The sequence below is a fragment of the Pagrus major genome, chromosome 5 (genome assembly GCF_040436345.1).
Source record: "Pagrus major chromosome 5, Pma_NU_1.0".
Taxonomy (NCBI): Eukaryota; Metazoa; Chordata; class Actinopteri; order Spariformes; family Sparidae; genus Pagrus; species Pagrus major.
Window position 1 is genome coordinate 17189992 of NC_133219.1, and position 25966 is coordinate 17215957.

The 25966-nt window shown below is 40.2% G+C and overlaps 1 protein-coding gene across 2 annotated transcripts in view; it reads left to right on the plus strand.

The window, feature by feature from the left end:
• The first annotated feature begins 295 nt into the window (after positions 1 to 295).
• bmp2k (BMP2 inducible kinase) overlaps positions 296 to 25966 on the plus strand; it is a 47844-nt gene continuing 22173 nt past the window's right edge. For both annotated transcript variants that reach the window (XM_073466072.1, XM_073466073.1), the window contains exons 1-5: positions 296 to 1274; positions 19515 to 19633; positions 21543 to 21648; positions 22637 to 22779; positions 25001 to 25122. In XM_073466072.1, coding sequence (XP_073322173.1) covers positions 1124 to 1274; positions 19515 to 19633; positions 21543 to 21648; positions 22637 to 22779; positions 25001 to 25122 — 641 coding nt within the window. In that variant the 5' untranslated portion in view covers positions 296 to 1123. The remainder of the gene's footprint in view (positions 1275 to 19514; positions 19634 to 21542; positions 21649 to 22636; positions 22780 to 25000; positions 25123 to 25966) is intronic.

Here is a 25966-nt window from a genome sequence, read left to right on the forward strand (position 1 = left end):
AATTTTGACTTGGTGTCTCATAGTTTTGACAGAGTTAGTAAAAAAATGGTTTCTCATAATTTTGACTGAGTATTTGTACTCTAAATTTGAATTATTTATTTGAATTTATTTAATTAATTTTGCATAACTTGATCCATTAAATTTTTCCCTCTTCCTGGCACTACCAGGCTTCCATACATTCTCCACTTACACCAATCATAACAATAGGAGGGGGCGGGGCCACGTCAGGTTAGGTTGTCACTCTCATTGGGTAAATAACAAACCACCCACTTATTTTGTAGCCTACTGTAGGGGTGTCACGAGAAGTTTAACGTTAGCGAAGCTCCACGAAAATGACACAGAGGTGAGTGGAGATGACACAGACGAGCCAAATGAAAACAACTTCGCCGGAGGGTTTCTGGTGAGAAACGGACGCTTACTTGTGTGAGCGTTGGGCTCCTGCTTGTCAGCCCACCTGCACTCGGGGTGGCTCGTCTCGTAGAGAAACCGCTGTGGCGGCTAGCGAAGATCGTTAGCCGCTAACTACCGCAGCTAGCGAGCTAACTAGCCGCTTCGCCCGAGTGAAGAGTTCAAGTGGCGGCGTGTGATGCTAAAGACGCCGAGGCTACTATTGGAGGGTCAGTGAGGTGGATATATCCTCGGGAGGGATTCTTTGCCACCGGAGCTGGCGTTATCAACGCCGGTGCCAGCTACACTGCTGTGCTTCCCTTGCACTCTTCTCATTGTTGGCTGATCGTCCTGACTGCACACCGCCGAGTCCACGCATGCTAGCAACCGCTGCAGCCAGCTACAGTGATGTGTCACATTAGCTAACGAACCTAACACAGATTTCGTTTTTTGACTATATGTAAGTGGATGCTGTCACTGGTACGAGCTTTGGGAGACCGACGGAGTAGTATCACCCCACTGTGAAGCGTGCATATTAACTGTACTTTCATGTCGTATCACACGACTGCTAGTAGTCCCTCCAGAAGAACCGGACGCGGAGCATGCAGGAGAAGAAAAGATTTCAGATAAGTAGATAGGGGACGTCGGACACAAGCGAGTTAAATTGGACTGTGTGGTTAATTTGCCACCAAACAGGGATTGCATTAGGTGGCCGGACTGTCTGAGAAAGTAAACGATGAAGAAGTTTTCCAGAATGCCAAAGTCCGAGAGCGGCGGGCTCGGAGGGGCGTCCGGGTCCGGCTCCAGCTCCGGAGTCAGCAGCTACTTCGGGAAAGTGTTTGCAGTCGGCCGGTATCAAGTCACCGTGGAGGAGCTTGTTGCAGAGGGTACGTACAGTAGTGTAGCATTACAGAGCATGGTCTGAAACACTCTGTGAGCACCATGATATTCTCCGGGACACACCCGTCATCCCCTGTTTGGAGAGTATAACTCACACGGTCACAGCACTCAAGCAACTCCTCCAGCTTTGTTCCTTTTATGGGTTTGTAATTGGTTTGCACTCCGAAGTAAAAGCTCATTTTTTCCCCCCTAAACATCTGCCTTTATCCCAAGAAAGTATATGCAGGGTGATTGAAATAGGTCACTCTCCTCTTCCAGGCCATGAATGCTGTGGTACTTAAATTGGGGCACAAGGGATTTGTTACACGGCTGGAATTAAAACTGCTAACTTTTCCACATACAGCTGTAGTTTACATCCTGCTTCAGCTGCTGTTCTGGGGGGGTGGTTTGCCCCCAGGATAACAACGGTCCAGACCTCCTGTGTCAACATACAGCATGTAAAGAGATCCAGCCATTAAAAAAGCCTTTGTCTAACATGTTCACACAAGTTCTCTGGCAGTTTGCTTTTGTCCCTTGTGGATTTTAGAGGAAATGCGAAAAGTTTTGATGTCTTTGCAGCTGTTAAAATTAACAAAGACTAGTTTCTTCATTGGCTGTCTGAGAGACACTAAACTGTTGTGTTAGATGGATAGTACCAGTTTGATTAGATTGCATAACATTGTAACAAGTAACAACAGTGCTTGCTGGATAAAGATATAAAGGATGACTTATGCAATGGTGGTGCCGTCCCAGTACAGCTCTTGAGGATGTCGACAGACTTCTTGGAAATGTTAGAAATTTCCTTCATGGCTTAACAAAGCGCTGTGTTCAAAAATGTTGAAATGAGAATCTCCTCCATGCTCAGTCAGACAGGCAAAAAATTGAGGAAGTGTAGAAACAAATTTGTTTAACAAAACAGCTTCCACAAATGGCTAAGTGCTTATCACGGTGTAATAGTGTTATTTATACTGTAGACTTGACCCAGCGAACCCAGCTTAGCCAATTGGTTAATTAAGTGTTTTTTAAAAGGTCTTTTCATTACTGGGAAACTGTTATTAGAGCATAAGGTGACACTGATTAGGCATTACTGGAAAAGTGTAGTCAAAATTCACCCTTCATGATAATATTCCCAAATATACTTCAGTTTGTAATGTGCAATAGATTTTAAAAGACCCCTCTGCAGTACTTGGCTCGTCTGTGGAGGGATGATAGTACAGAACAGACAGTTTGACAGATTTTGTTTTTCAAATCAACTACTAATTAACTAGTTGATTACTCAAATTCTAGCTCTGCTGTCAGAGGATTTATCAAGTCAAGGTCAGCCCAGATAATATAAATGTGGGAGAGTTCAGGCTGGTGAAAGGTAAGCTATGCTGACAGGCTAAAAAGATGCACTAGACTTTATTAGGAAAAACACATGAAACATAAAGTTAATATCATTACTGAAACCATAATCATTCTTTGTAAGTCATTATGCATAAAGAACAGTAACTAACAGTTTCAGGTATGACAGTCATGTCTCTTCAAGTAACACAAAACTGTAAACATGCTGTTGAGTCAAACCATAAACCTGATCTCACTCGCTCTCTGAAAAAAAGAAAAGAAAAAGCAAGCAGTCATGAGTCTGTGTCATCATATAATCATGTGAAGTGGCTGTGGTTGTTTTTTTTGTTTTTTTTACCAGCAGCACAGCGTTATACTGTGACCTTTGCTCATCATTCTGTCCCAAGGTAAGAGCTGGGTGCCTGTGCCTGTATGTGCTGCAGAGTTAATCATATAATTGCGTACCTCATTTCACCTACAATGTTTGCTGCTTTTAGAAAAAGACAAACTGTTGATGTAAGAATCCAAAAGTAGAATATTGCTCCACAGGCATGAAGGTGGAGTAAAAAGTGCTAGGTGTAGCCCAGAGTCTGCACAAGTACATAGCCAGCTGAAGACTTATTCAGAGTGAAACTTGACGCTTATCAGAAACAAAAACAGGAAAACATCAGAAGTTGGAAAGGCAACGGTAAGAATAAGAACTTACAGAAGTAAAATGCATTAAGTTGAACCACATTACCACATTGTCCAACAGCATTTGTACTCGCTGGATGTGATTTAAAAAACTAAAGTAGAACAATAAGAGAAAATACCCGAAAATCTGATGACACAAAAAGCTACTCTATTACTGTAACCATAGTTAATCAGTGCATTGCTACCCTCTTACCAAGTTTCACTTGCTTTTATGATGTAAGTACAGACATGTGTAGCTTAAAGATATTTTCAAATAAATATAGCTCTTTACAGTGTCAAGAATTCAACACTTCACTCTGTCAGTGCTGGTCCCATGTGCTGCCATTTCAGGACCACAAGACCTAATCACCAACCAACTGCTGCTAATTCTTGTCTAAGGTTTGGGAGTTTGTGGCTGCAAACAGTTGGCAGTTAACCTGCCATCATTTGGCCTACTATTAAAGGTCTACTATGCTGAGAATGTTAGTAAAAGAGCTTAATGTTAGGATTTACCTGCCGTTGTGGCCGAGAGACCACATAGTAACTATGCATCAGGTTTGTTTGTGAGTGTATTTAAACTTTGACTTGTTACTCATTTAGGTTTCCTTTTTGGCCAGATGTGAACTTTGATGCACAGTCAGTAACATCAGTAACAACCCAGACACTGCACATCACAATTTTCTTAAACTGTGTTGCAATTTGTTTGAAGTGAAAACAAAATCTGAGTGACCTGCAAAAGTCTGCTGTAATGTGAGGTTTTATTTTTGAAGTGAAAGCTTTAATGATGGCATCCGCTCCGCCTTGTCAAAAAGGGTTGTGTGATAAAATCAGATGAAGCATAATCACACTTTTCATCTTTTCACAAAGGACTTCCAGGAGAATTTAGCAGTTTGCAAAGGTTTAACCACGCCAACAAACCTGCTGCTTGATAGTGTGTGTCACTGGGTCAGTTACAGTTTTTGACTGATGGGTACTGAGTGGATCACGTGATGTTTTTGAGGAACTTCCTTATTTAATTGTTTACCAGCAACGTTTGCCAGTTTAATGAAAAGCACGAGATTCCCTTAAATACAAACACACAAACTATAGTTTGTTGGAGAGGAGAAACATTTAAAACATGTTCATCAAGTATTTAGTTCAAAATGGGGCATACAACATCTCCTTCAAATATATACAAAAGTAGATGCCACGTGGTTAGCTATTTTTTTTTTCCATTGACATATCTGCTGAGCTGGTCTGAGCCTACATTGAGTAGGAACATAGTCATTTCCCTCCACTCCTCTTCAGCCTCTGTGGTTTCTCTTGAGCTCTATCTATAATGCTGTCTCCAAGAGGAACACAGAAATGACATGTAGGAACAGGATGCATCTGTGAGCATGTCACTCTTTCTCCACTTACTCTTATCGCGTGGGGTTCCTTGTCGGGGTCCGGAAATGTGTAGAAATTAATTTGATAAATTACGGCTCTGGAAAGTTTGGTAGTTACACTTAAAGCCTGACAAAATTTTGGGACAATATACTAGACTGGTGGATGTAGTTTGTGATGCTGCATTGCCTCATACAGAGAGGGGATTTGTTAACTTGTCCACCCTTACTGATCTAAAAGGGGTGGATTGAAAAAAGTGTTGTATTAGACTATATCTGTTATAGCTATGTGTACCTAATGGACTGGCAACATGAGTGTACATATTAGTTGACCGACCCTTGCATTTTTATTTCATCAAGCAAAGGCGTCATAGGAAACATAGCCAGTTTTTCCTGGTTAATACATTTCTATTGTTTTAATTTAGGATGCTCAAAGTCACTGTTTTAGAAGGCATACAAACTGTTCCCAGTCAGAGCGCTCTGTACCTGCAGTCAGAATACTTGATCAAGCTATTTGCTGAACAGCAGCTAATCATTTAACAGATAACTACCTCTGGAACATGTCTTGTTGTCAGCTTAACTTGCATAATAGCCCTAATGTCACTGTGATATATTCCCTAGTCTTGGTTTCAGTACCTGCCTCTCACTGTATGTGCAATGCAAACAATTCATGTTTGCATGCTTGGGTAATTCTTCTTAGAATGTCACTGCTTCTTGCTAATTACCAGGAAGACCTTGGATCAGTGGTTTCACTTCCTATGTTTGCAGTTTTACAAGCACGTTAACAGCAAGGTCATAATTCATCACCGCCTCATCTAATTAGGGTCACCTCCATCTTCTAAGCATCAGAGATTTGCAGTCTTCATAGTGGCCCCTTTTGTTTTACATGCATCCTTTTAATGTTCTTCGTATAGAAAACTTCAAAACAAGCTTCAGCAGACTTCTGAGTATTATGTGGGCATTTTAAGTGACACGCGCATGTCACAAAACAAAAACTTTCTCTGAACGTGCTGACTGTACACAAATCTGCTCTGTTTGCTTGCTGTCAGCAGAATCTTGAACCGTGTACACTGGGGTTTATAATGACTCTCTGTAAGTTGCAGGCTGAAGAGATGAGAGCAGTGTAAGTCTCTCAGCCTTGGTCTCAGGGACTCCCTGACCATGACAAGCCACAGATCATGTAAACAGGAGAAACATAAACTATGTTTCCATGCAAACAGCTGCTTTGTTCACAGTGAAGATGTGACTTTTTCACCATGTCCTTTTTGCCACTTTTGATCTGGATAGGTGCCATTCAATCGTCAAACAGGTTTTTGGCCCACGGCACTACTAGAAATTTGCAGAACAAATTCACAAATGCAAATGCATTTTTGTCACATGAAATGATGAAACCGTTTGTGAAGTCCAAGCTCTTTGTCCTGAATTTCTGGAGCAGTGTTTGCTTTGTTACAGAGACCATGGTAGGTAAATAAACTATAGATATCTGCCTTTTAAGGTCTGACACAGTTAGATAAATAAAAAGTGGTGGGCTTAGGGCTTGAGTGATATCCCTCATTTGGTGTTTTTGCAAAGATGTTGGAGGGTGCTATCTAACTGCTCTGGTTTGGAGTGAAAACTCAATTGTGTTAAAGCAATGTAGGAGACAAGTATTTACAGCTTGTGGAAGTTATTAGTGGTAATCATTTCACCTTTATGGCCACGATTGTGTCCTCTTACACATACAAACTGTTTTTAATTTTTCAGTTTTAGCGGCAATTGCAGCATGGCTCTAGGAACGGCAGTTTTGCTTTGTCACTCTGTTCACCACTTTTGTCTACACTGACATAACTCAACAACTATAAGATGGATTGCCTTGAAATTGGGTACATACATCCTCACCCCACCCCCAGAATGACTTGTTATAACCTCGGTGATCCCCTGACTTCTCTTATAATGCCATCATAGGATCACAATTTCAGTTTGTCTAATACTTAGATAGATAATGACACATATACCTGCAAGCCAATGTCATTCCCATCAGCCTCATCTGTAATTTGTGTTTTGTGCAAAGTGGCAAATGTTAGCATGCCAACATGCTCAACTAAGATTGTCAACATGGTGAACATCGTGAACATGGCAGACACACCTGCTTCGCATCAGCATGTTAGCATTGCTATTTTGAGCATGTTAGCATTAAGCTAAAAGCAAGTCATGGTCTTGTTTAATGATACTCTGCTTGGACAAATGAACTTTGTGTAGCAATAACACAATCATCATATCATTATGATGCAATTCCAATGAAAGTTAATAAATGAATGGCTATTTGCCAACAGTGTAAAAAAACAACTTGATTGAAACTAGTGCAGGTCTAATTGCTGTGCTTTCAATTCTTATGGCTTATGAGAGGCTTCATCAATCATCGCAGTGCAGGTCTGAGCGTTTCTTTTGATAATGTTTTTTTGAATGACCTATTTGATCCTCCCTCTCTGCCAGGGGAGGGTGGTGAGAATGCATCCCGGCTACATTATTAGCATACTGTACTGGTGATGAATAGGCACATTGTGCCCCTTTGTTGTCTTATTCTAGCACCCTAGAAAGAATGCTGGTACGATGCAGCACTTGGTCCCGTGATGGGTATCGCTGCCTTTGTGCTTGCTCATTGAGGCCTTCTGTATCTGCCTCTCTGCGCTGCCATCCCTCCCCTCTTTGTAAAACTGCAATGAATTATTTTCTACCAATTCATCATCACCCGATCTGAGGAGGGCGGCAAGCCAAATGTGGGAGTGAACTCGGGTCATATAGAGATGACAAACAGAAGGACATTGATTTGGTCCACTGCAACATCTATAAACGGTTTTGTCTTTGATCAGTGCATTTACAAATTGTGAATTTATCAGCACTTCACTAACACAATTGTACGACAGGGAATGCAGCATAATGACAAATTCGAATCAAATACAGCAGTGCAGCTGGGATACCATATTTTATGAAAGAAATTCTTTGGTTGTACTGACCCTGAATAAGGACAACTTTTTATGAATTGCCTGCAGCGGAAGGTTTGAGAGAAGTTAAAAGATTACATGATGTCTCATCTTCAAGTGTATTTGGTTCAGAGGTTTGTTTGAGAATAAGGAAAACCAAAGAACTGTGTGTATTGTTTGTAACCAACTAAATAGATGCTAAAAATCCAATATTTTGGTTTTCTTGTGGACTGTAAGTTCTCTTTTATTCTGATGGTCCCTTCAGCACCAAACTGTCAGTCAGTTAGAGATTGACCATAAAGTGCATTATATTTGTGATGCATAAAAATTATGAATGTTAAGATATTCCTCAGGCCTGGTGTCAATAAGCTATCATGCTCTTAGTCAAGGTAAGCTTTCCTGAAAGAGAAGGTGCAAGGTTGGAAACTGATCATGAGTTCACCTCTGTGACAGTGACACGTACTTGACTTCACTTGACTGGATGGCAAATCAGAAGTGATAAATGATTGTCCCACTGTTAATGACTAGAATGTAGCCACCGTAAACAAGTCTGTGCCAACATGTCACTCCGGTCTGCCAGAGAGTATATGTAATCTGAAAAACATGGAAAAAATGTCATTATGCTTTTAATGTTGTTGTTCAACACTTTTTTGTTGGGGAAAATAATTTACAGATATCCATAACTTGTCTTAGGACTGTCTGGCTTTGAGTTTTTAGGTAAGTGGATAATTAGTTGGTTTCATGTTGTGTTTGCAGCTAGTTTTCACCAGGGCAGGTGTGCCTCATTAACTTTAAATTTACACCAAGGCAAAAAACTGTTGCTGTGTTGTTATGAAGTTACACAAAAATTATAGCGGTTATTCCAGGGGCCTGTCATGACTAATTTATAGTGCCAAGAAGGCTCTACCTATTGATTTTCCTGCCACCACAGCACTACTGGAGAGGCCTTTTTGGTAGAGTTCACATTCTGTCATGTTTACTGTTAATACAAAGGGGTATGGCTGAGCAATTAATTATTTTTATATTGAAATCATAATTTGCAAAAGTGCAGTTTTCAAATTGCCAGAACCACAAATTTAATTACAACTTGCATAAATTCACAATCTCTTTACAAGCTGTAAAAAAGAGTATTAAAAGTTAAGTTGGGCAAATCTGGTGGCACAAACTTGATGAAAACGTGATAATTTGTCTAGAATGCGGTGAGTGCAACCCGCTGTGTGTTGACTCCAATCAAAAACTACCACATAGAGGGAACCGCAAAGTGACAGATTAGTTTTTGTTCATGTTTGCATACCTTCTTTGTGTAACTAGAGGTTTGTGCAAACAATGGGCCCTTGGCATACTCCACTATTTACCTACATGGCCACTATAACGTGTTGTTGAGTCTGAGCTGACCACAGGGGGCAAAATTTGATACATTTTAGAGTCTGAGCGTACCCTGAAACTACCAGTCATGGCATTTGTTTTGCTTGATTGCAGTCTTATACTAGTTTTCATTGCAGTCTGGCAGGTTCCTAAATTATGTCCCAATAGTTTTCATGTAACTGCTGAGACTAAAGGAGTTTAAAAGGATTACAAAGGTAGAGATGATTGTTCAAGGTCTCTGTCTCAGATTTTTTTTTTAGCACTTTGCCACTACGTTTTCAAGGTCACACTTTGTGACCTTTTTGACTTGTTTAAATTTGTCTTTTCCCTCCCCCTTTCTCGTTTTCCTTTGTATGTCAGTATGGTGTTGAACATGTTGTAGTGTTATCACCCTTACGTATATATCCATTTTATCCAGCACTGCTTCTGTCTCTTTCCCAGTTTAATCATAATGCCTCAAAAGCACAGCCACTTGTGTCTGTCGGTTCAGTTGTAAACACTGTTGAGGTAAGATGTATGAGAGCTGACTACCAGAACCTTCCAGCTCACTAAGTCCCAGGATGAAAAAACATGTACACTCACGCTGCACCTCCTCTTATTACCTTTTATGGACCTGCTTCTTAGAAGGATTTCTTCACATACTTGCATATGTCTCTCAAAGTGCTTTGTATCATTCACCTGAGTCAAGGCGTAAACTAGATTGATTGTAATTTAGGCTCCAGTGCTCAACACATAAGCCAAAGTGGAAGAATGAAAACTGAGTTAGGAGGAGCTGTATTTCAGGTCGACAGTTTTTGAGCGTACTTGTCAGGCAGGAGTTATTGTGCACACCAGAATGTAGGTGTGTGTTGGGGGGGGGATAGGGGAGTACGATTTGTGGTGGTTAAAACAAAGCTGATAGGACATTACTCAAAGTTCTTATTTTGGCATTTCTTTGTCGTAACCAGTATTTCCTTCACTGTCACTGATGCTTTGCTGTTTGCTGTAAGGCCTAGAATAGAATATAGAATAGAAAGACAAAATAGTTTTGACAAATCCTAGCAACATAGTGGATGGAGAGAAGATGATTCTGAATGATTTTGGTAACCGACCATCAACCTTAATGTTTAATCTTAATGGAGCTTTTCCATTGACACCGTTGGCCCCGCTGAGTCAAACCATGCTGCACAGATTTGCATTTCCATTACTAGTTTAAGTTCATATCCATGACCAATCCTTGACGACATTCCTTCCTCCTCAAACATGGATGTGTTGCAAGACTCAACTCAGGTCTGTGTGGGAGAACACTAAGAAAACGTTTTGAAAAGTCTGTTCAGAGTACTTTTGTAGCTTCTAACTGAATCTCTGTGGTTTGAAGTGTAGTTTCTCGCCTGTGCCTCTGTTTGTACTTTTCCTGATTTTGCTTCTTCATAATTAAAGCTTCTAAATAACTAACAATGTTATCATGAAGAAGTCACCTATTCTTTCGGTAGTACTGCAGGGTTTTTGCCAGGGTATTTATAGCTGCTTCATTGACCAATACTCAAGACAAGGGCATCATCAGTAAAAGAAACACCCTCATGCAGATAGCCTCTGTTGTAATGGAAATGCAGATGCCTGCTCCGCTTGGCTGACATGCTGAGTTAAACCGAGTCAAGCCGAGCCAGCACGTGTATGAAAAAATCTCCATAGCCCGAAATTCCCAGCATTTTGGACAGGTTGAAATCTAAACAAATACACAAGGCAAGGCTGGGTTCAATCCTCAATACTTAACTTGGCACTGACTCATGATTTGTAGTCTTGTTTGCTTATCCTTTGGTCAGGCAATGTCTGATCAGTTTGCCACTTTTAGACTGAATTTGCTGAAATTTGCAGTACTTCCTAATAAATAAATACATTTTTCCTGCCTCTGTGGCCGTTTCTTCAAGGTACCCTGTGGAGTTTTTCTTGTAAATAAACACTAGTTATGTTTACTCATCAAAACACATTGTGTGTTTTTTTTAGCTGTACCAAATGTGTGTGATGCATTTCCTTCCTTATAAAACATTTCCATAGCAGATTTCTTGGTATGTAAAGGTCACCCGTAGATCAGTGGAATGGGTTGAAACCATTGGCAGAGTGTGTACCACATAACCCGCATGCATGTATACCTGCATGTGTGTCCTGATGTGAACAAACGGCTCTGTATCTCTGCCAGAGGTCACAGAGTCCACAGGGAGCCTTTAAGTGCCATGCTCGAGGCAAACAGCTTTATATATTTTTGACAGTACTTCATCCTCTGAGTTGCTCATGCAATGCTGTCATGTTCAAACTCTACACTGGTAATAAGCAGATGTACAAGGCACTTGCCAGCTAAAAGTGTCCTCTTAATTGTGAGGAAGAGCAGATATACCTTTAAGTTTGATGAAGAGAATAAGCTATACCACTTTAAAATGTTTTGAGAGGGTGTTCTGTAGACCCTGGAGACTCTAAGAGTATCCTTACAAGAAAAAAAATTGTTTGTGAAAGGTTATTTTAACGATTTTCACACAACAGGTCTTCTAAAGATAATTATTGAACACTTCTGTCTGCGGTTCCGCTCTAAATAATCCTGATTCCTCAAAACTTTCTTTATCCCTGTCAATGAGATTTGATTAAAGAGGATTTTCAGGACTACTTAATTGGCTGCATTTATCTTGGACTGACAAGCAAAACTTAATCCATTTTAAGATATAAACTGGATTCTATACAGTTAAAGTAAAATGTTTGTGTCCTCTAAAACTGGTAACATTGAAATGTGATTGTCATGCTCATGCTGCTTATGACCACGTCACACTCCCAGATGTTTGAACAGATTGAGGTTTGCATCTGTTTTCCGCCCCTGACTGAAACTTTCATTCATTTTCGTCCAGTATGCTTGCAGTATCTCACCATCTCCTCTGTGTTTTGGCAGAGTGCCACCCTCACCTCCAAAAGTTTAAAAATATCTGACCTGCAACAACCTTGTTTATCTCTTTGCTATGGCCATGCATGCTGGACTTGGCTGGAAGAGGAAACTTAAGTGACAGAGCACTTGTAGTTTGTCAGGCTAACTGAGGTATAGGGATGAATGTGTGAATTAAGGATTGTTATCTTTATGTTTAATGCAAAAACATGACTTGTTCCATTTTCAAAGATCATCATCTATCCAAAAACCAAGGCAGGATTACTTTGGTCCAGAAAAAATGACATGGTGGTGTGGTGTTCTGTCAGGAAAAGCTCACAGAGTGCAGAATCTCTCAACTGCTTGCTAAAAGCAAGTGCATGTCTATTTTTAGGCCAACAACCTATGCCACTGATGCTTTCCTGAGTGAAGCTTCGGTGTAACTTTTGAGGACTCAAGAAAAACGGATTAAGCAGTATTTTTAACAGATAGTAGTTACCTTAAAGTTGTTTATAAGGGCTTGATGTTTGTAGACTGATAGGTCTGTCAAAGCCTAAAAACATGAACAATGTCATGGTTGGCTTCAGATGAAAATAAGGCAGCCTAACCTTCATGCTGATACCTAGTATGAAACTGACAGATAGCTCTTACATTTTGAAGCATATGTTTGCGGCTGCATTTACTTTCAGCTCTGCAGATTTGTTGAACTCTACTTTCAGTTACCAAATGGCATGTTTGGTCACTACATTACCCAGCCAAAGAACAAATATCCTTCCCGCATTAGTCCGTATAATAGCAAATCTCAAAGGATTTGCTAAAGCGCTCAGGATCAAAAGGCCATTATTGGTAATTAGCAAGAGCAGCTGGCACGGCATGGCAAACTGGCAAAGACCTTGAAGCCTGTTAATGGAAATCCATTTCCTACATTTATTGTGGATAAGGCACCTGTTAGTCTCCATGAAGAAATCTATAAGGATGGTATTGAATTTTGGTATTCTGTAATACAGTAGGTGTACCGTGCGTTTGAGCTTGAACTTGTATCTTCTTGTAAGAACCAACTAAAAAACTTTAGTTTTAGATGAGACTTACAGTGTCTATTTTGTTGCATTATATTGTCTTTTATGACATAATTAAAAGTAGGTGGATGACATTTGTTTCTTTTGCTGCAAAATCTAGCAAAGTGTCATTTGTGTCTTTGGTGTGACTGTATCCATCTTAGTTTTTAGTCTTAATTGTGACGCATATTGTATTTGTGTATGAATTGAGTGCTTCAGAAAGAGTTTATAGGTCAGTGTAATGTTGAGGGACCAACACTGATCGCTGCATTGGTCTGATCTGTTGAGTTTTAGCCATAGATGGTACTTTGGACAGTGTATTTCTACGTTGAGATTAGCTAGTTTTAAGATGTGAATACCTCTCCAACCACTCGATTTAAGTTCATCAGGTAAATTGACAATTTTTTGAGGGTTTGTGCTCCTTTTTAGAGAGTTTTCCCAAAAGGAGATCCCTTTCCTAGTTTAATCCTTATGAAATAACACTCACTTGTGGGGGAAAGAAAACGCCTCTGAAAACAGTGAATAGCTTTGTACTACTCTTACTTTTCACCGGTTTTCTCATCGTGATCATTTTGAGTACAAAAATGTCAGCAATCGCAGAATAAAGAGCAAGTCAGATAACTACTTATACTTAAACTCTTTTGCAAGCTGAAATGAAGGTGAGATATCCGTCACACTTTTTGTAATGTAATGCAACCACGGGCTACTTAAATTCGTTTTTAGCCAGTAACTCTTATCTTCAAGCTTTACAACTGTGAAGACTTGTAGGGGAAGTGTTATGGGCTCATGTTCAGGGATGGGGGCCTCCAGGAGGAAATACCTTAGCCTGCTCCAAATATTCTCCCAAAGAAATGGCATTCTCCCCTCTTAAAAGCAGCTCTACAGCTTAGGGAGGCATTCTGAATTGAACTACATTCTTGCTTTGTAGCCTTTTTAACAAGCAAAGACGTCACACTAACTTCAGTATAAAGCTGTGGCCTGAAATGACTGACATCAACAGAGAAAGATCGAGATGAACAGAAATACTGTCGGCCAGAGAGCGATCTGTTATCACAGATGACATCATGCTTCAGAGGAAGAACATCTGCGCCTTGTGCCTGAGCAGAAACTGTAAACGTATCATCTCTGTTTGCTGCATGTTACTAAATCCTCTAATCTCTTTGAGACACTCCTCTACCACTTGTGAAGTTTTTTTTTCTTGCCAATATCACAAGGCATGCTGAGTATCTGTTTCGCAAAGGCTGTTGAGATCCTCTTTCAAGCCTCTTCCACAGGCTGTCATGTGGGCTGCCTGTGACTGTCCTAGTTAGTCAGGCTTTGCAGTGATGTCAGGGTCCCTAGTGCTGGATGCAGGGCCAGGGAAAATTCTCCAGTAATTACAGCCCTCGCCCAGTACCAGGCCTTAATGTCACTACCCCCCTCCCCCTTTCTTGGCCTGATGGATTCGGGGTTTTCCTCCCAACTGTCACTGACAACTGACCGTGTCCTCATGCTGAAGTGCTTCCATCCGCTGTCCACAGTGCAGCTACTTAACAGACAGGCAGGAGAGGAGGCACAATAACGGTGAGCTGTGACTAATGGGCACTGAGTATCAGAGTTAGACATGTCCATCAGAGATGCTTTATTATACTAAAATGATTCAGTTACACTTTTGTGCACGAGAACTGTATTATCAGTCTGTGTAGGGTTGAGTGTTGATAGCATCTTCCATCGGCCCATGATGGAAGGGTCCAGACCAACACTGGAGTGCACCCTGGTTACCAAAAGTGCAACAACAATGACATCATCTTCCATGGACATTGTCATGTGCTGATTCTTCGGGCATTGCCCAACCCTACTGTGTATCAGTATCACCTTGAGAAATCATCTTCTGACTTGTACAGACATCTGTTAACAAAACCTGTCAGTCTAAAACCAATGTTTCTGAGTGATTTAAAGATTGTTTAAGAGATATGAGGACATTGAAGGCAGGTCTTTCATGAACTATGGAAAGATTGCAGATTTTAAGTCTCACATTTTTGGGTCTTCTTTTAAAATAAGCCAAGCTTGGCTCTTAGGGTTGGGATTCAATAGCATTTTATCAAACCTCACTCAAGTTTATTGTGTGATGTAGCGTCAGTGTTTGCATCTGTGTAGCCACTGCCAGTTAGTTACAGACAGCTTTATTGTTGCCATTGGTTGAAGCCAGTGTCCTGTACAGTGAGGGACCTTTTTGTGTTGTTTAGTGGTCCCTTATTTGTCCTGGAAGTTGGTATGCTGGGCACAAAGCCCCTCTAAAACAAATCATTCCATCCAGAGCCACTTAGGAGAATAATACACTCAATAGCGCACCACTTCCGTGGCTGGCATAGTCATGGGAGGCAACAAAAGCCCAAGGGTGGTGATTTAGTGAGAATCTGATCCTGGAGCATATGGCCCCAGTCAGTCCCAGAACAGGCCAGCAGGCAGACATGAAGCATTTGGTAGGATGGCCTGGGATGAGGCCTCTATCTTCTCTTAACTTTCCAAAAGCCACCTCCCCTCTAGTGACAGAACACATAGCCCGGATTGGAGAAATAGTTGGTTTCTAATGATAGACGGGTAATAGCTGGTGTCAGGGAATCTCACGAAAGATTGTCAAAAATTTAACGTATGGTTGGGATCTTGTTGTGAGCTGTTGCAGACTTTCATGACTGAGAGTTAGAGATGTATGAATACCATTTTTTTTCCTTACCGATTCCAATATTGAAGTTTGTCTATAAGGCTATAACAGATGATACCAGTTCATTTAAAATACTGTATATATATTTTAACAGCTGTATGTAGGGCTACAGTGTTCATTGAAATATTGTCGAAATTGCAGTCTGGCCAAGTGCAATATCCAAATCGCAGGAACTGCATTTTTTTTTTATAAAAGTAAAATGTGTGACAAAACAGCTTTATAATGCAGAACTGAAAGGCTGCCGAAATGCCCTGGCCAAGAAATATTGATTTCAAGATGTAAGAAAACGTGTTTGTTTGGTACAGACCCAAACAAATGTCACATAATCAAGATTTTGATAGGTCATTGCAGTGAAAATGAAAATTCTGACGTGAAAACAATCATTCCCACTAATTGTGAATCATAACACAGTTCTAAAGTTTGTCAAAATAATTGCAACATGAGTTGTTGCCATATCGCGCAGCCCTAGCTGTATACTACAAACTCTGTAACTCTGTAAGTAACACCGAAGCTTGTTGTTTATGGATATTTGCTACTCGTGCAGTAAATAATCTATTTTACCTAAATGCAGGTGTATGACAAGCGGCTCGAAAAGTACCATGATCCCGTTTCGAATAAATATATTATGTGGTATTGGATTGGTCCGCATACTCGTTTTACTACTACGTTTCCATGCACACTTAAGTTGAGCTACAGTCATAGCTCAATTAGGCCATTTAATTAGACTACTGCCATTGTCCCAGTAAACAAGCACCATGGGAGAGTCGATTTATTGACGGAAGTATGTCCGACTACACCACGGTAGGTGGCGATATCCACCGTTTCAGCTAGTTGCTACTGGACCTTCATCCGGTTGACCTATTATGCCACATACCAAACAAGTTAGGAAGTGGCAAATGGGCTGCACAGTGAACGGTGAAAACATGGATGACTTTCCGAGCTGTACATTACAAAATATATATTGCATTAATATCTTTGTCGTTGTCTTCTTCTTTTGTTTTTCCCGGCTTCCTACTACTGATTTATGCCATCGACTGTATTATCTGGGTGTGTTAGTCCGACTGTAAGAAATTTGGTCTAACATAAAAACATCTTGTTGTCTGCGCAGTGAGGGTGAACTTGATCAGACTTTAAGTGTAGCTCTCCAGTTTTTTTTCAGTTTTCTGTTTTTGAGTGAAGGTTAATTGTTCTTTTGTATCTTGTCCATGCATGCTTAAACAGCCTGTTCTTTTCAGCTTCTTGGCCTTTTGCCCGAGCCAATGCATTGTGCCTTGTAAAATCCGTCATCTGGCCCATGCAACCCCCACATCTTATTGCCTCCATTCTTGCCTTAAGTTTGATCTTTACTACGTATGCATCCCACATCTTTGTGTCGAAGGAGTACACAAAGCTTGAGATTTGCACAAGATGACTCACAGGTAGCTTTTTCTTATACAAAGGGTCATAAAGCAGACTCTGCATCACATATGATTGGTTTTCAGCTTGCAGAAAGTCTTCATAAATGAGTACATCCTGCTGTTTTCAAAGTAGCTCTTTCACAAGACTATGTCATATGATTCAGTTTTCTGCTTAAAGTTCACTCCCACTCCCCCAAGTCTCTGGATGGCTCTGCCTCGTTACAGGAAATCAATTTAAGCCCAGCTCGCAGTTTGGAGTGACCATCAAGCTAACCTTAGCACACAGGGCAGACCAAGGCAAATCGATGAACAGCATCCAGCAGGCGTAAACAGCTTTGGCTCTTGTACTTTGTCTTGGCAGAATTTTTGAATTTTTTTTTTTTAAAAGGCTACAGGCCTGCAGATACAACTGCTGGTTAGCTTCATTCATACAAGCAGCAAAAATCATCTTTTTTGTAATTTTTTTTGTGTATGATAAGTCAATTTCCTGACACATTTTTGTTTCTGTATTTTGTTTCCTTTACAATCATTACCCATTTTAACAGCATCAGCATAATATTTTTAAGCTGCTTGTTTTGTTTCCTCATGCGCAGTTTGTATTTGTCATTGTCTTTGTTCTAGTTATTGTTGTCAATATGCAGCTAACCCTGACCTTGTGACTGTCAGTAGTAGAAGTGCTATTCTGATATTGTGGTGATTTTTGATGCCACTTACCCAAAAATGATTTCTAAATTAAGCAAAAACCTCCATGAGAAAAACACAGACCTAACCAGTCTAGGTCAAATGTACCGTCACTTTGTTGGTGGTTCATGGTAGTTTCTGATTTACACTATTGAATGCTCTGCCTCGCTTTATGATCAGCCGCAGCTCTGGCACAGCAGTTTTTGTTTCATTAGCTGCCTGTTCATCCCACTGTGCTGCAGAACGACATCAGTCACCCCTTCTAATCTGATAATGTCTGCCACAGTAACTCTCACTGTTGTGACTACATACAGGCTAACAATACGCTTCAGTTTGTTTATATTTGCTTTGCCTGACTTTCTGATTTTTTTTTTTTGTTTACCGTCCTTGTGGTGACATGCAGGTTTAACCTGCATGAATTATTTGTACTTGGGAGTTTTTATGTTTCACTCTAACAACTAACTGCTGAGATCTGCTTAAATATATTGCTGATAGACTCTTCAATGAAGGCCATTGTGCCCACCGGTCACTTCACTCTCCCTTTCTGCTGATTCCCAATCAGAATCCATGCTGTTTTTCAGCTGACCTAAGGTAACTTGTTAGGCAACAAGTACGCCATTGTTGATCCTTTCTCTTTCTTCCTCAGTTGGTGGACTTTGATGCCCACCACTCAGTGACTCAGTGATCCCCTCCTAATGAGTCTGGGGACTGTCTCATCGCAGTGCTAGTGTCCATTCACCCATAGAGGCAACACAGGACAGTGACAACAGCTGCTGGCACACCAGCTAAACATCTTGGCCCTGTCAACAGTCTAATTTCACAGCAGAAAATTCTCACCAAAAATCCACTCATCCAATTGCAGTTTTAGCTTCACATCTCGATCTTGTAAAACCTAACTATATTTGATAAAGCTAAAAGCTTCATTACCTCAGGATTACACCCAGTTGGTGTTAGGCCAATCCAGGCCTATATAAGCTTAGCCTGCTTGTCCATAAAATGACCAGTTAGCTGCTCTTAAATGTGCTATAAGTAGTTCTTAACTAACTATGAAATGGTCTCAATTTGATACTGATGCCTCTATATGACCTACATAAGCAAATGGGACCCTTAAACAGGGCTATTTCTATATTACTATTCTTAATGCCTGTCACCTGGTTTCCCAGCAATATTCTAACAACATTACAAGGGAATGTTCATAACTTAAGCTTTGTTTCTAAAATGCTTCTCACTAAGCAAACAATTGTTAGCTGTTGGACTACATGTAACCTAGGTGTACAAACTGAAAAAAACAAACACTTTGTTTTACCATTGTCATTTTACAGATATTAATCTTACGGAGCTGCAAATAGGTATTTTACTTTGTTGCCATACATTGTGCGGGCAGTTGTGTTTAAAAAAGAAAATAATTATTGAAAGAACACTGCTGCCTGAATCAACAAAAGATGACAGTTCTTTGTTGCTGCTTTAAAATATCAGTTCCTTGAACCTTGAATAAATACTCGATTACATCTCAATAGAACTTGAAAATCTATGCGAGTAATGACTTGTTTGGGGGAAAAGCAGTTTGTAAGATTCTGATTTTTGATTAAGATCTTGTGACATGCGTTTATACTTCAAAATGTCTTTGCAATTGTGTTGTAGGAACATGAGCCGAATTCTATTTTCCATATAAAGTCAAGTCAAGTCTCATGAGCATTGCCTAATTTCTGCTCAGTGATCAATGAGCAGTTTTTCCACATAGTATACATCTGTGTGAACCCTGATAAGCATCACCCTATAACATAATTTTGTATCAAAAGGACTAAAGTATGCTGATGTAATGCTAACTTGTCATCTTGTGTTTTTCCAGGAGGCTTCTCAGTGGTGTTTCTGGCCCGTACGCACAGCGGTGTCCGCTGTGCACTTAAAAGGATGTACGTCAACAACGTCCCAGATCTAAATGTCTACAAGAGAGAGATCACTATCATGGTGAGAGCAGCATCACAGTCTTGGGTTGCAATAGAGACGTTATCTCTCAACTCAACTTATGTCTTCCTGCTTGTCTTTATTGCAAGAACTTTAATTTCAGTTTGCTTGTTCATTGCCATTAGTTTTGATTTACACAAACATTGATCATGAAACAGGAAATTAAGATCTGTTATTAACTGTGCTTCATAGTGCAGCTGTAGGTTGTGGTAATGTCTGATTGGAAGCCTTTACTGAGGAGGAAATTTGCATGAGAACTGAACACAGCTTATCAGAGTTAAAAATAAGAGCATTAGTGTATCATTTTGCTGTTCTGTTGCGGTGTCAAACCAATTTTTGGTTGTAGCTACATTTCCCTCCAATCCTTCCCTGGCTACAAAACACAGTTCTCTCACTTTTTCTGCACTGAGGGCATAATTTTCACTTGAAGGCACTGTGCTCATTCTCTAAAAATTTCATGAGGGCATTCTCAGTTTTCAGGTATTTAATTTAAGCACATAATTCCTGTTTTAAATGGGACACAAGCCCCCATAAAGGTGCCTGTTCTCATAAAGCAGGGTGCATATAAATGGGTTCATTCCTTACCCATCCTTTTTCCTGCATTTTCTGTCTGGCAAGAGCAAAAGGCTTTTGGCTGCTTGCTGGATGACATTGTATTAATGCACCTGGTCCATTGACAAATACTTTTGATCTAACACACAGAGCTGGCACTCACATGATTACAGCAGATAATTCAAGGTGTTTAATGTCATTCAAAGTTAAATATTCTCATTTATTCTTTAATCTACCAGACATGTAGGAACCTTGACAACAGCAGATGTCTTGTCTTGAACGTGCGACCCCAGTGTGTCAGTGAAGAGCTCACTCTGAGCTGTTAGGCCAGCTTTGTGTGTCTGTTCACTGCCTCATCATCAGCTATGTAATACTAACACACACACACACACACACACAGCTGACCTTAAGCATTGACACAGTCCTGGCCTATTGGGACATTGCCTTAGGTGTGTCGGTTTCCACAACACACAGCAGTCTGTCTTCTCACCCTGGTATTTAACAACCAACAAACACAATCACTGATGCTTTAATCCAGCAAATGAATCAAGTGAAGAAAGATTAGTGGAGTTAAGGGATCGGCATGGTGTAAGAACATAAAAGAATACAAAAAGCATTCTTGCTGCACATAGAAGTTTGACTACAAAGACTAGACTGAATTCAGCTGAATGTTGAACGTTTTGTGTTGTGTCCTCGGATCACCAGCAGTTGTTTTCTTTGGTCTTATACAAATTAGATGTGGTTTCTATATATTTAGACTGCTTATACTATGATAAAATCAGGAGGTGTAAACACAGTTAATGGGGACTCACAAGTAGCTTGTTTATGAGACAGAATTTAAATTTGCATTCAAAGTTGGATATGATGTTGTGTTTTTTTTCCCTGAAAGAAAAAAAAATCTAATTTAGTTGTCAGCAACTTTATCTGTAATTTATCAAACATGATTGGTTTGTCTGCCTCTTTAATGCAGTTTACATTCTTTGTGTACCACTTATACACAAAGAGGACACAAAGGAAAGCATTATCTCAGGCGGATTTTAAATTGTACATTGAGTAGCAGTGTCCCACTGCTGAACAGATATAGCAGAAACACTCCACAAGTCCAAACATGAATACTCATCAGCACTTACCGAAAGGGGGGGAAGTGTGTTTACTCAATCCACATATATCCTTTGTAATCGCCTTAGTACCTGGATTTTGTTTGTTTTTTCATGAGGTTTGTTTAGAAGGAGCAGTGTCCATAACATTTACATTTTGGAGATACACATCCGTCATAATTTGTAGGATTTTCATTTCTTCCTGATGAATACTTGCGTATTTTCCTGTCCTGATCATTTCCATCTTTTTATCCCATATGTAGAAGGAGCTGTCAGGCCATAAGAACATCGTTGGATACTTGGACTCCACAATCAACGCAGTGTCGGACAGCGTCTGGGAGGTCCTGATCCTCATGGAATACTGTAAAGGTACAGCCTCTGAAACCATGTTAGCACTACGTTTTATACTCGCAGTTCAGCTTCATTCAAGTTGAAGAAAAACTAGAGGAATGGTTTCAACTCATTAATGTTTTTTCTTGGAAATCTGACTTGTGTTCTGACATATGTTTTTGGTCCTTGTTGCATACTATAGTAATGATGGTGAGTGATGTTTGGTCTTCATATCATATTGAATCTTTTAGAAATTGCAGCATGTATGCCTTAAAAAGTCAGCTTTATACTGCCCATTGGGTTATTAATACATTTTAGCATTCACCAGCTTTCTGCATTTAGTTTATTGGGATAGAGAGTTAAACTAGCTCATGGAGAAAAGTCTTCATCTTTATATTTTTTAATTTATCTAATAGTTAAATGCTTTGTTGCTTTCTCTGTCCTCTTTGTGGCCTCTCTATTGATCGTGGCAGCTCGCTGGCTCAGCACTGTTTTTTGAAAGGCTATTTTGAGCGGTTTTGCCCTCAATGGGCAAGTTTACATCCAAACATTACTCTGGTTGCTGACAATAATCGGTTAGATGGAGCCTGTACATGGAACATGGTACGTTTAGCTTACTTTGAAACAGATTAATACATTTTAGCATTCACCAGCTTTCATTGATCCTGTTCACATTCTGATGACTGTATGATAAAAGCAGAAGATATTGTTGTGTAATCAAACTATACATGCATTTCCCTTTTTTAATGTTAGTGGTTTATTGTAATGGGAACACAAAAATATGACCTCAGCTGCCTTATACTGATAATAGCAAAATATCTAAGGCATTTAGATGCCATTTGCTATTTTGTAAATATTGAGTTTTAATCAGGTCAAGTTCAGCTTCAGGGTGTAAGCATACTTTCTCCGTTGGAAAATTTGGTTTGTATGAGTCAAAACATAAAACAAGCTGGCTGATATTGGTTTCCCAGCTTGACCTGATGACCCATGTTGAGTCTTAAGCTGACCTTCTGCCTTTCTTGTGCAGCGGGTCAGGTGGTGAAGCAGATGAACCAGCGGTTGAATGTGGGCTTCAGTGAGTCTGAGGTCCTCCACATCTTCTGTGACGCCTGTGAGGCAGTGGCCCGCCTGCACCAATGCAAGACACCCATCATCCACAGAGACCTCAAGGTGAAGAGAGCATTGAGTAACTATGCACATAAACACAGTGGTAATAGGTTGTACACATTAATTCTGGTAGTGCTATCTAGTTGCTACATTCACTGTACTTGACAACCAGCAGGTCTGAAAGGTCTCACAAAAGGAAAAAACAATATTCCTGCAACAGAAGTGGTAAAAGAATAACTTGGGAGTTACCGTGAACGGTTAAAGGAAAGTGTTTCACCTACAGACTTCCTCAACAGAAACCCCTAAAAAACCCTGCACTGTTTGACAAGTCGTGAAGCGTGGTACTCTGCACAAAATCAACAGCAGTGGATTTCTAAAGATGTCAACAAAATCAACAGAAGGAACTCGTGGATTGAATAGTTATTTATTACATATAATGTCAAATAATGTTCATAAACTTAAGTGCTATGAAACTGCTTCGTCAGCAGAAGAAAGAATGCTTTGGTTTCACTTAACTGCTCGTTCTAACTCCTCTGCTTCCTCTTACGCTCCCCTGCTTCCTTTGCCAGCTTGTTCTCTTATTTCCTCTCCTTCTTGTCTGTTACCCCCCTGTTTAGTTGCTCATCCACCTCAATTTCCCTTTTTTGTTTTCCACCTACTCCTGCCAGAGCACCGAGTGTTCCTTTTGTACAGGCCACAGTAGATGGTACATCTTGAAATTCCTCACTAACTTTCAGCTAACTTGATTTTTAGAATAGTTATTCAGGGGTGGCTACGAGCCAGATTTACCCTCATTTTGCTGATGCTTGGAGGCTGTGGCAAGTTCCCACCCTGGATGAATTCTCCTCAGTGCCCCTTCAGTGGGCCGCTGCACTCTGTCCAGTTGGACAAGCCTCTAAACAGTGCGGTCCCTTCAGCTCCACAGGCCCGTCCTCTGTTCGCTGTCTGTATCTATCTGTTCAGCCTACATGGCTTACATAACATTGCAGGGACACAAAAGACCACGGAGGCCCAGTCACGCATTGCCAGGGGAAGTGAGAGTGCAAAAAAGCCCCTTAACCCTGAGCTGTCAACAGTATTGAGACACTCTGTGTTGCTTTCATTAGCTCACTTTTTCAGTTTACAGTTTAAAATCTTTTTCTCCTGATCTTCTACGAATACCTTACTGGCTTTACATTTGACATCTTATGCCCTTGTTGCACTTCCAGCCTCATCTTTGCCTCTTCGTCTTTCTTTGCTACTTGTTTCCCATCTTTCCTCCACCTGCCTTAATTTCTTTTCATTTACTCAATTATTCTTCACACCCTTCTTTGCTGTTTTTATGTTGTTCCTTGGTCCTGTAATCTGTCTGCTTTGTTTTTAGATAATAGTTGTGTTTTAGAGACTGAGGGCTGAATCTCAAAAAAAAAAAAAAAAACCTGTCTCATAACATACAAATAAGAACAGATCTGTTTTCAGGCTGACATTGAAATTTGCCTTCTGTCGACCAGGAAACAGACTATGATGAGACTCCTGCGGCAGAATTACTGTAATGAGGGGCTTGTCTCACTACACCATCACTGTGTATTAAATCAGTTCTGTGTGTGGGTGTGGGATTTGTGAGGGTTTTTTTCTCCAGGAGACTTTATCCAGTAATTGTCATCCATACCCATTACGATGTGATTAGGGATGCGTTTTGGCTTGGTTTTTTGTTTGTTCATCCGTCTGCAACAACTATTTCAGAGTCACAGCTGATCTGATCTTGATGGAATGACACAACCAAGTCTAGCTTTTGCTGAATTATACAGGATGCAGATTGTCCATCGGAATCAGCTTGGTCATTGTCAGACCAGTTCATTATGTGGAAAAGCTTAAGGGAAACCCTGTAACATGACAAAAAAAATAGCGGTAGCAATTGACACCTGAAGATGTTGACATGTTTTTTTTTTTTTTGAACAAATAAAAGCTGGTTAGGTTCTGCTGGCATGAAGAGTAACATGTTTGCAGCTTTAGTTGTAAAGTTGATGATGGTGTTATCTTCCATACCTATGGGTTGTGCAAGTTTGACTGCAAATCCAGATCCAAACATGCTGGGGTTGCATTTCTGTCTTTTGACAATCGCTGACACTGTGTTTTAAATCTACCAGTCAAGACAAAGTTACATTCAGCTGCATCTGTCATTGCCTATACTCTATGTTGTTGGAGGATGTGGAGTTTGAATTAGTGTCAATGCAATGATTATGGTATATTTTCCTTCTGTTTTCTTTTTCATTAAAAACTAAAACCTGTGTCTGTTCTTTACCAGGTTGAAAACATTCTTCTCAACGACCAGGGAAATTATGTGCTGTGTGACTTCGGCAGTGCCACTCACAAGGTTTTGCAGCCACATAAAGATGGAGTGGCTGCCGTGGAGGACGAGATTAAGAAGTTAGTTTTTTCCACCAGTGAAAGACATGTTCTGCATGTTACTCAATACAGTAGTTGGTAAAACAATAACACCTGCTACTTCTGTGTTCTGGCCTTTGCAACAACAATATTGATTTTGTAAGTTGACACTGTCAAACCATTGCCAAAAAGACCAGCATATGATGGGCCCTTTGCACCATAGGAACTTTGTGATAAATCCAGTCCCGTTTTTAAAAACTCAGGAACATTACCAGCATTTTGTTCCTTACCTCCAAAAAGTCCCTGCTACTGAGATATAGTACATACTACATAACATTGGCCCTGGATCAGGGCACTACTGAATGTTGCTGATTAGTCAAGCTAATTACTCAAGGTTGTTACAACATCGATTGTGTAATTTCTTTCAATTTCATTAACATTTTAACAGTCCACAAAAAGAGTGAGGCAAAAAGGGGGACATTTTTTGTATTTAGAAATTAAGTTTAACTTTATTTGATAATTGTTTAATGCAGTTACTTCTAAAAGCTTAAAAATAACTCGAAAGCACTCAGCAGATCTCTCTTTTTATCAACATCAGTGCAAATATCACATTGTCACACGAGAGAAAATTCCAAAGAAAAACATGACTGTCTTAAATTTGCAAAGCCGTGGCCTTTTAATTGGTCTAATTTTTCTCATCTTCACAGCTCTTCAAATGCAGTAGAAATGCAAACAGGAAACTACAAAAAGGACATGAAGTTTCTAACTTAGCTCTCAGGTCTCCTCAGTTCCTGGGACTACTTGGTAAAAATGGCCTTTAAATAGTAGATGTATTTGAGGGAAAGGTGTTACCTTTGACATAACAGGGGAGTCTTATGACGTTGGA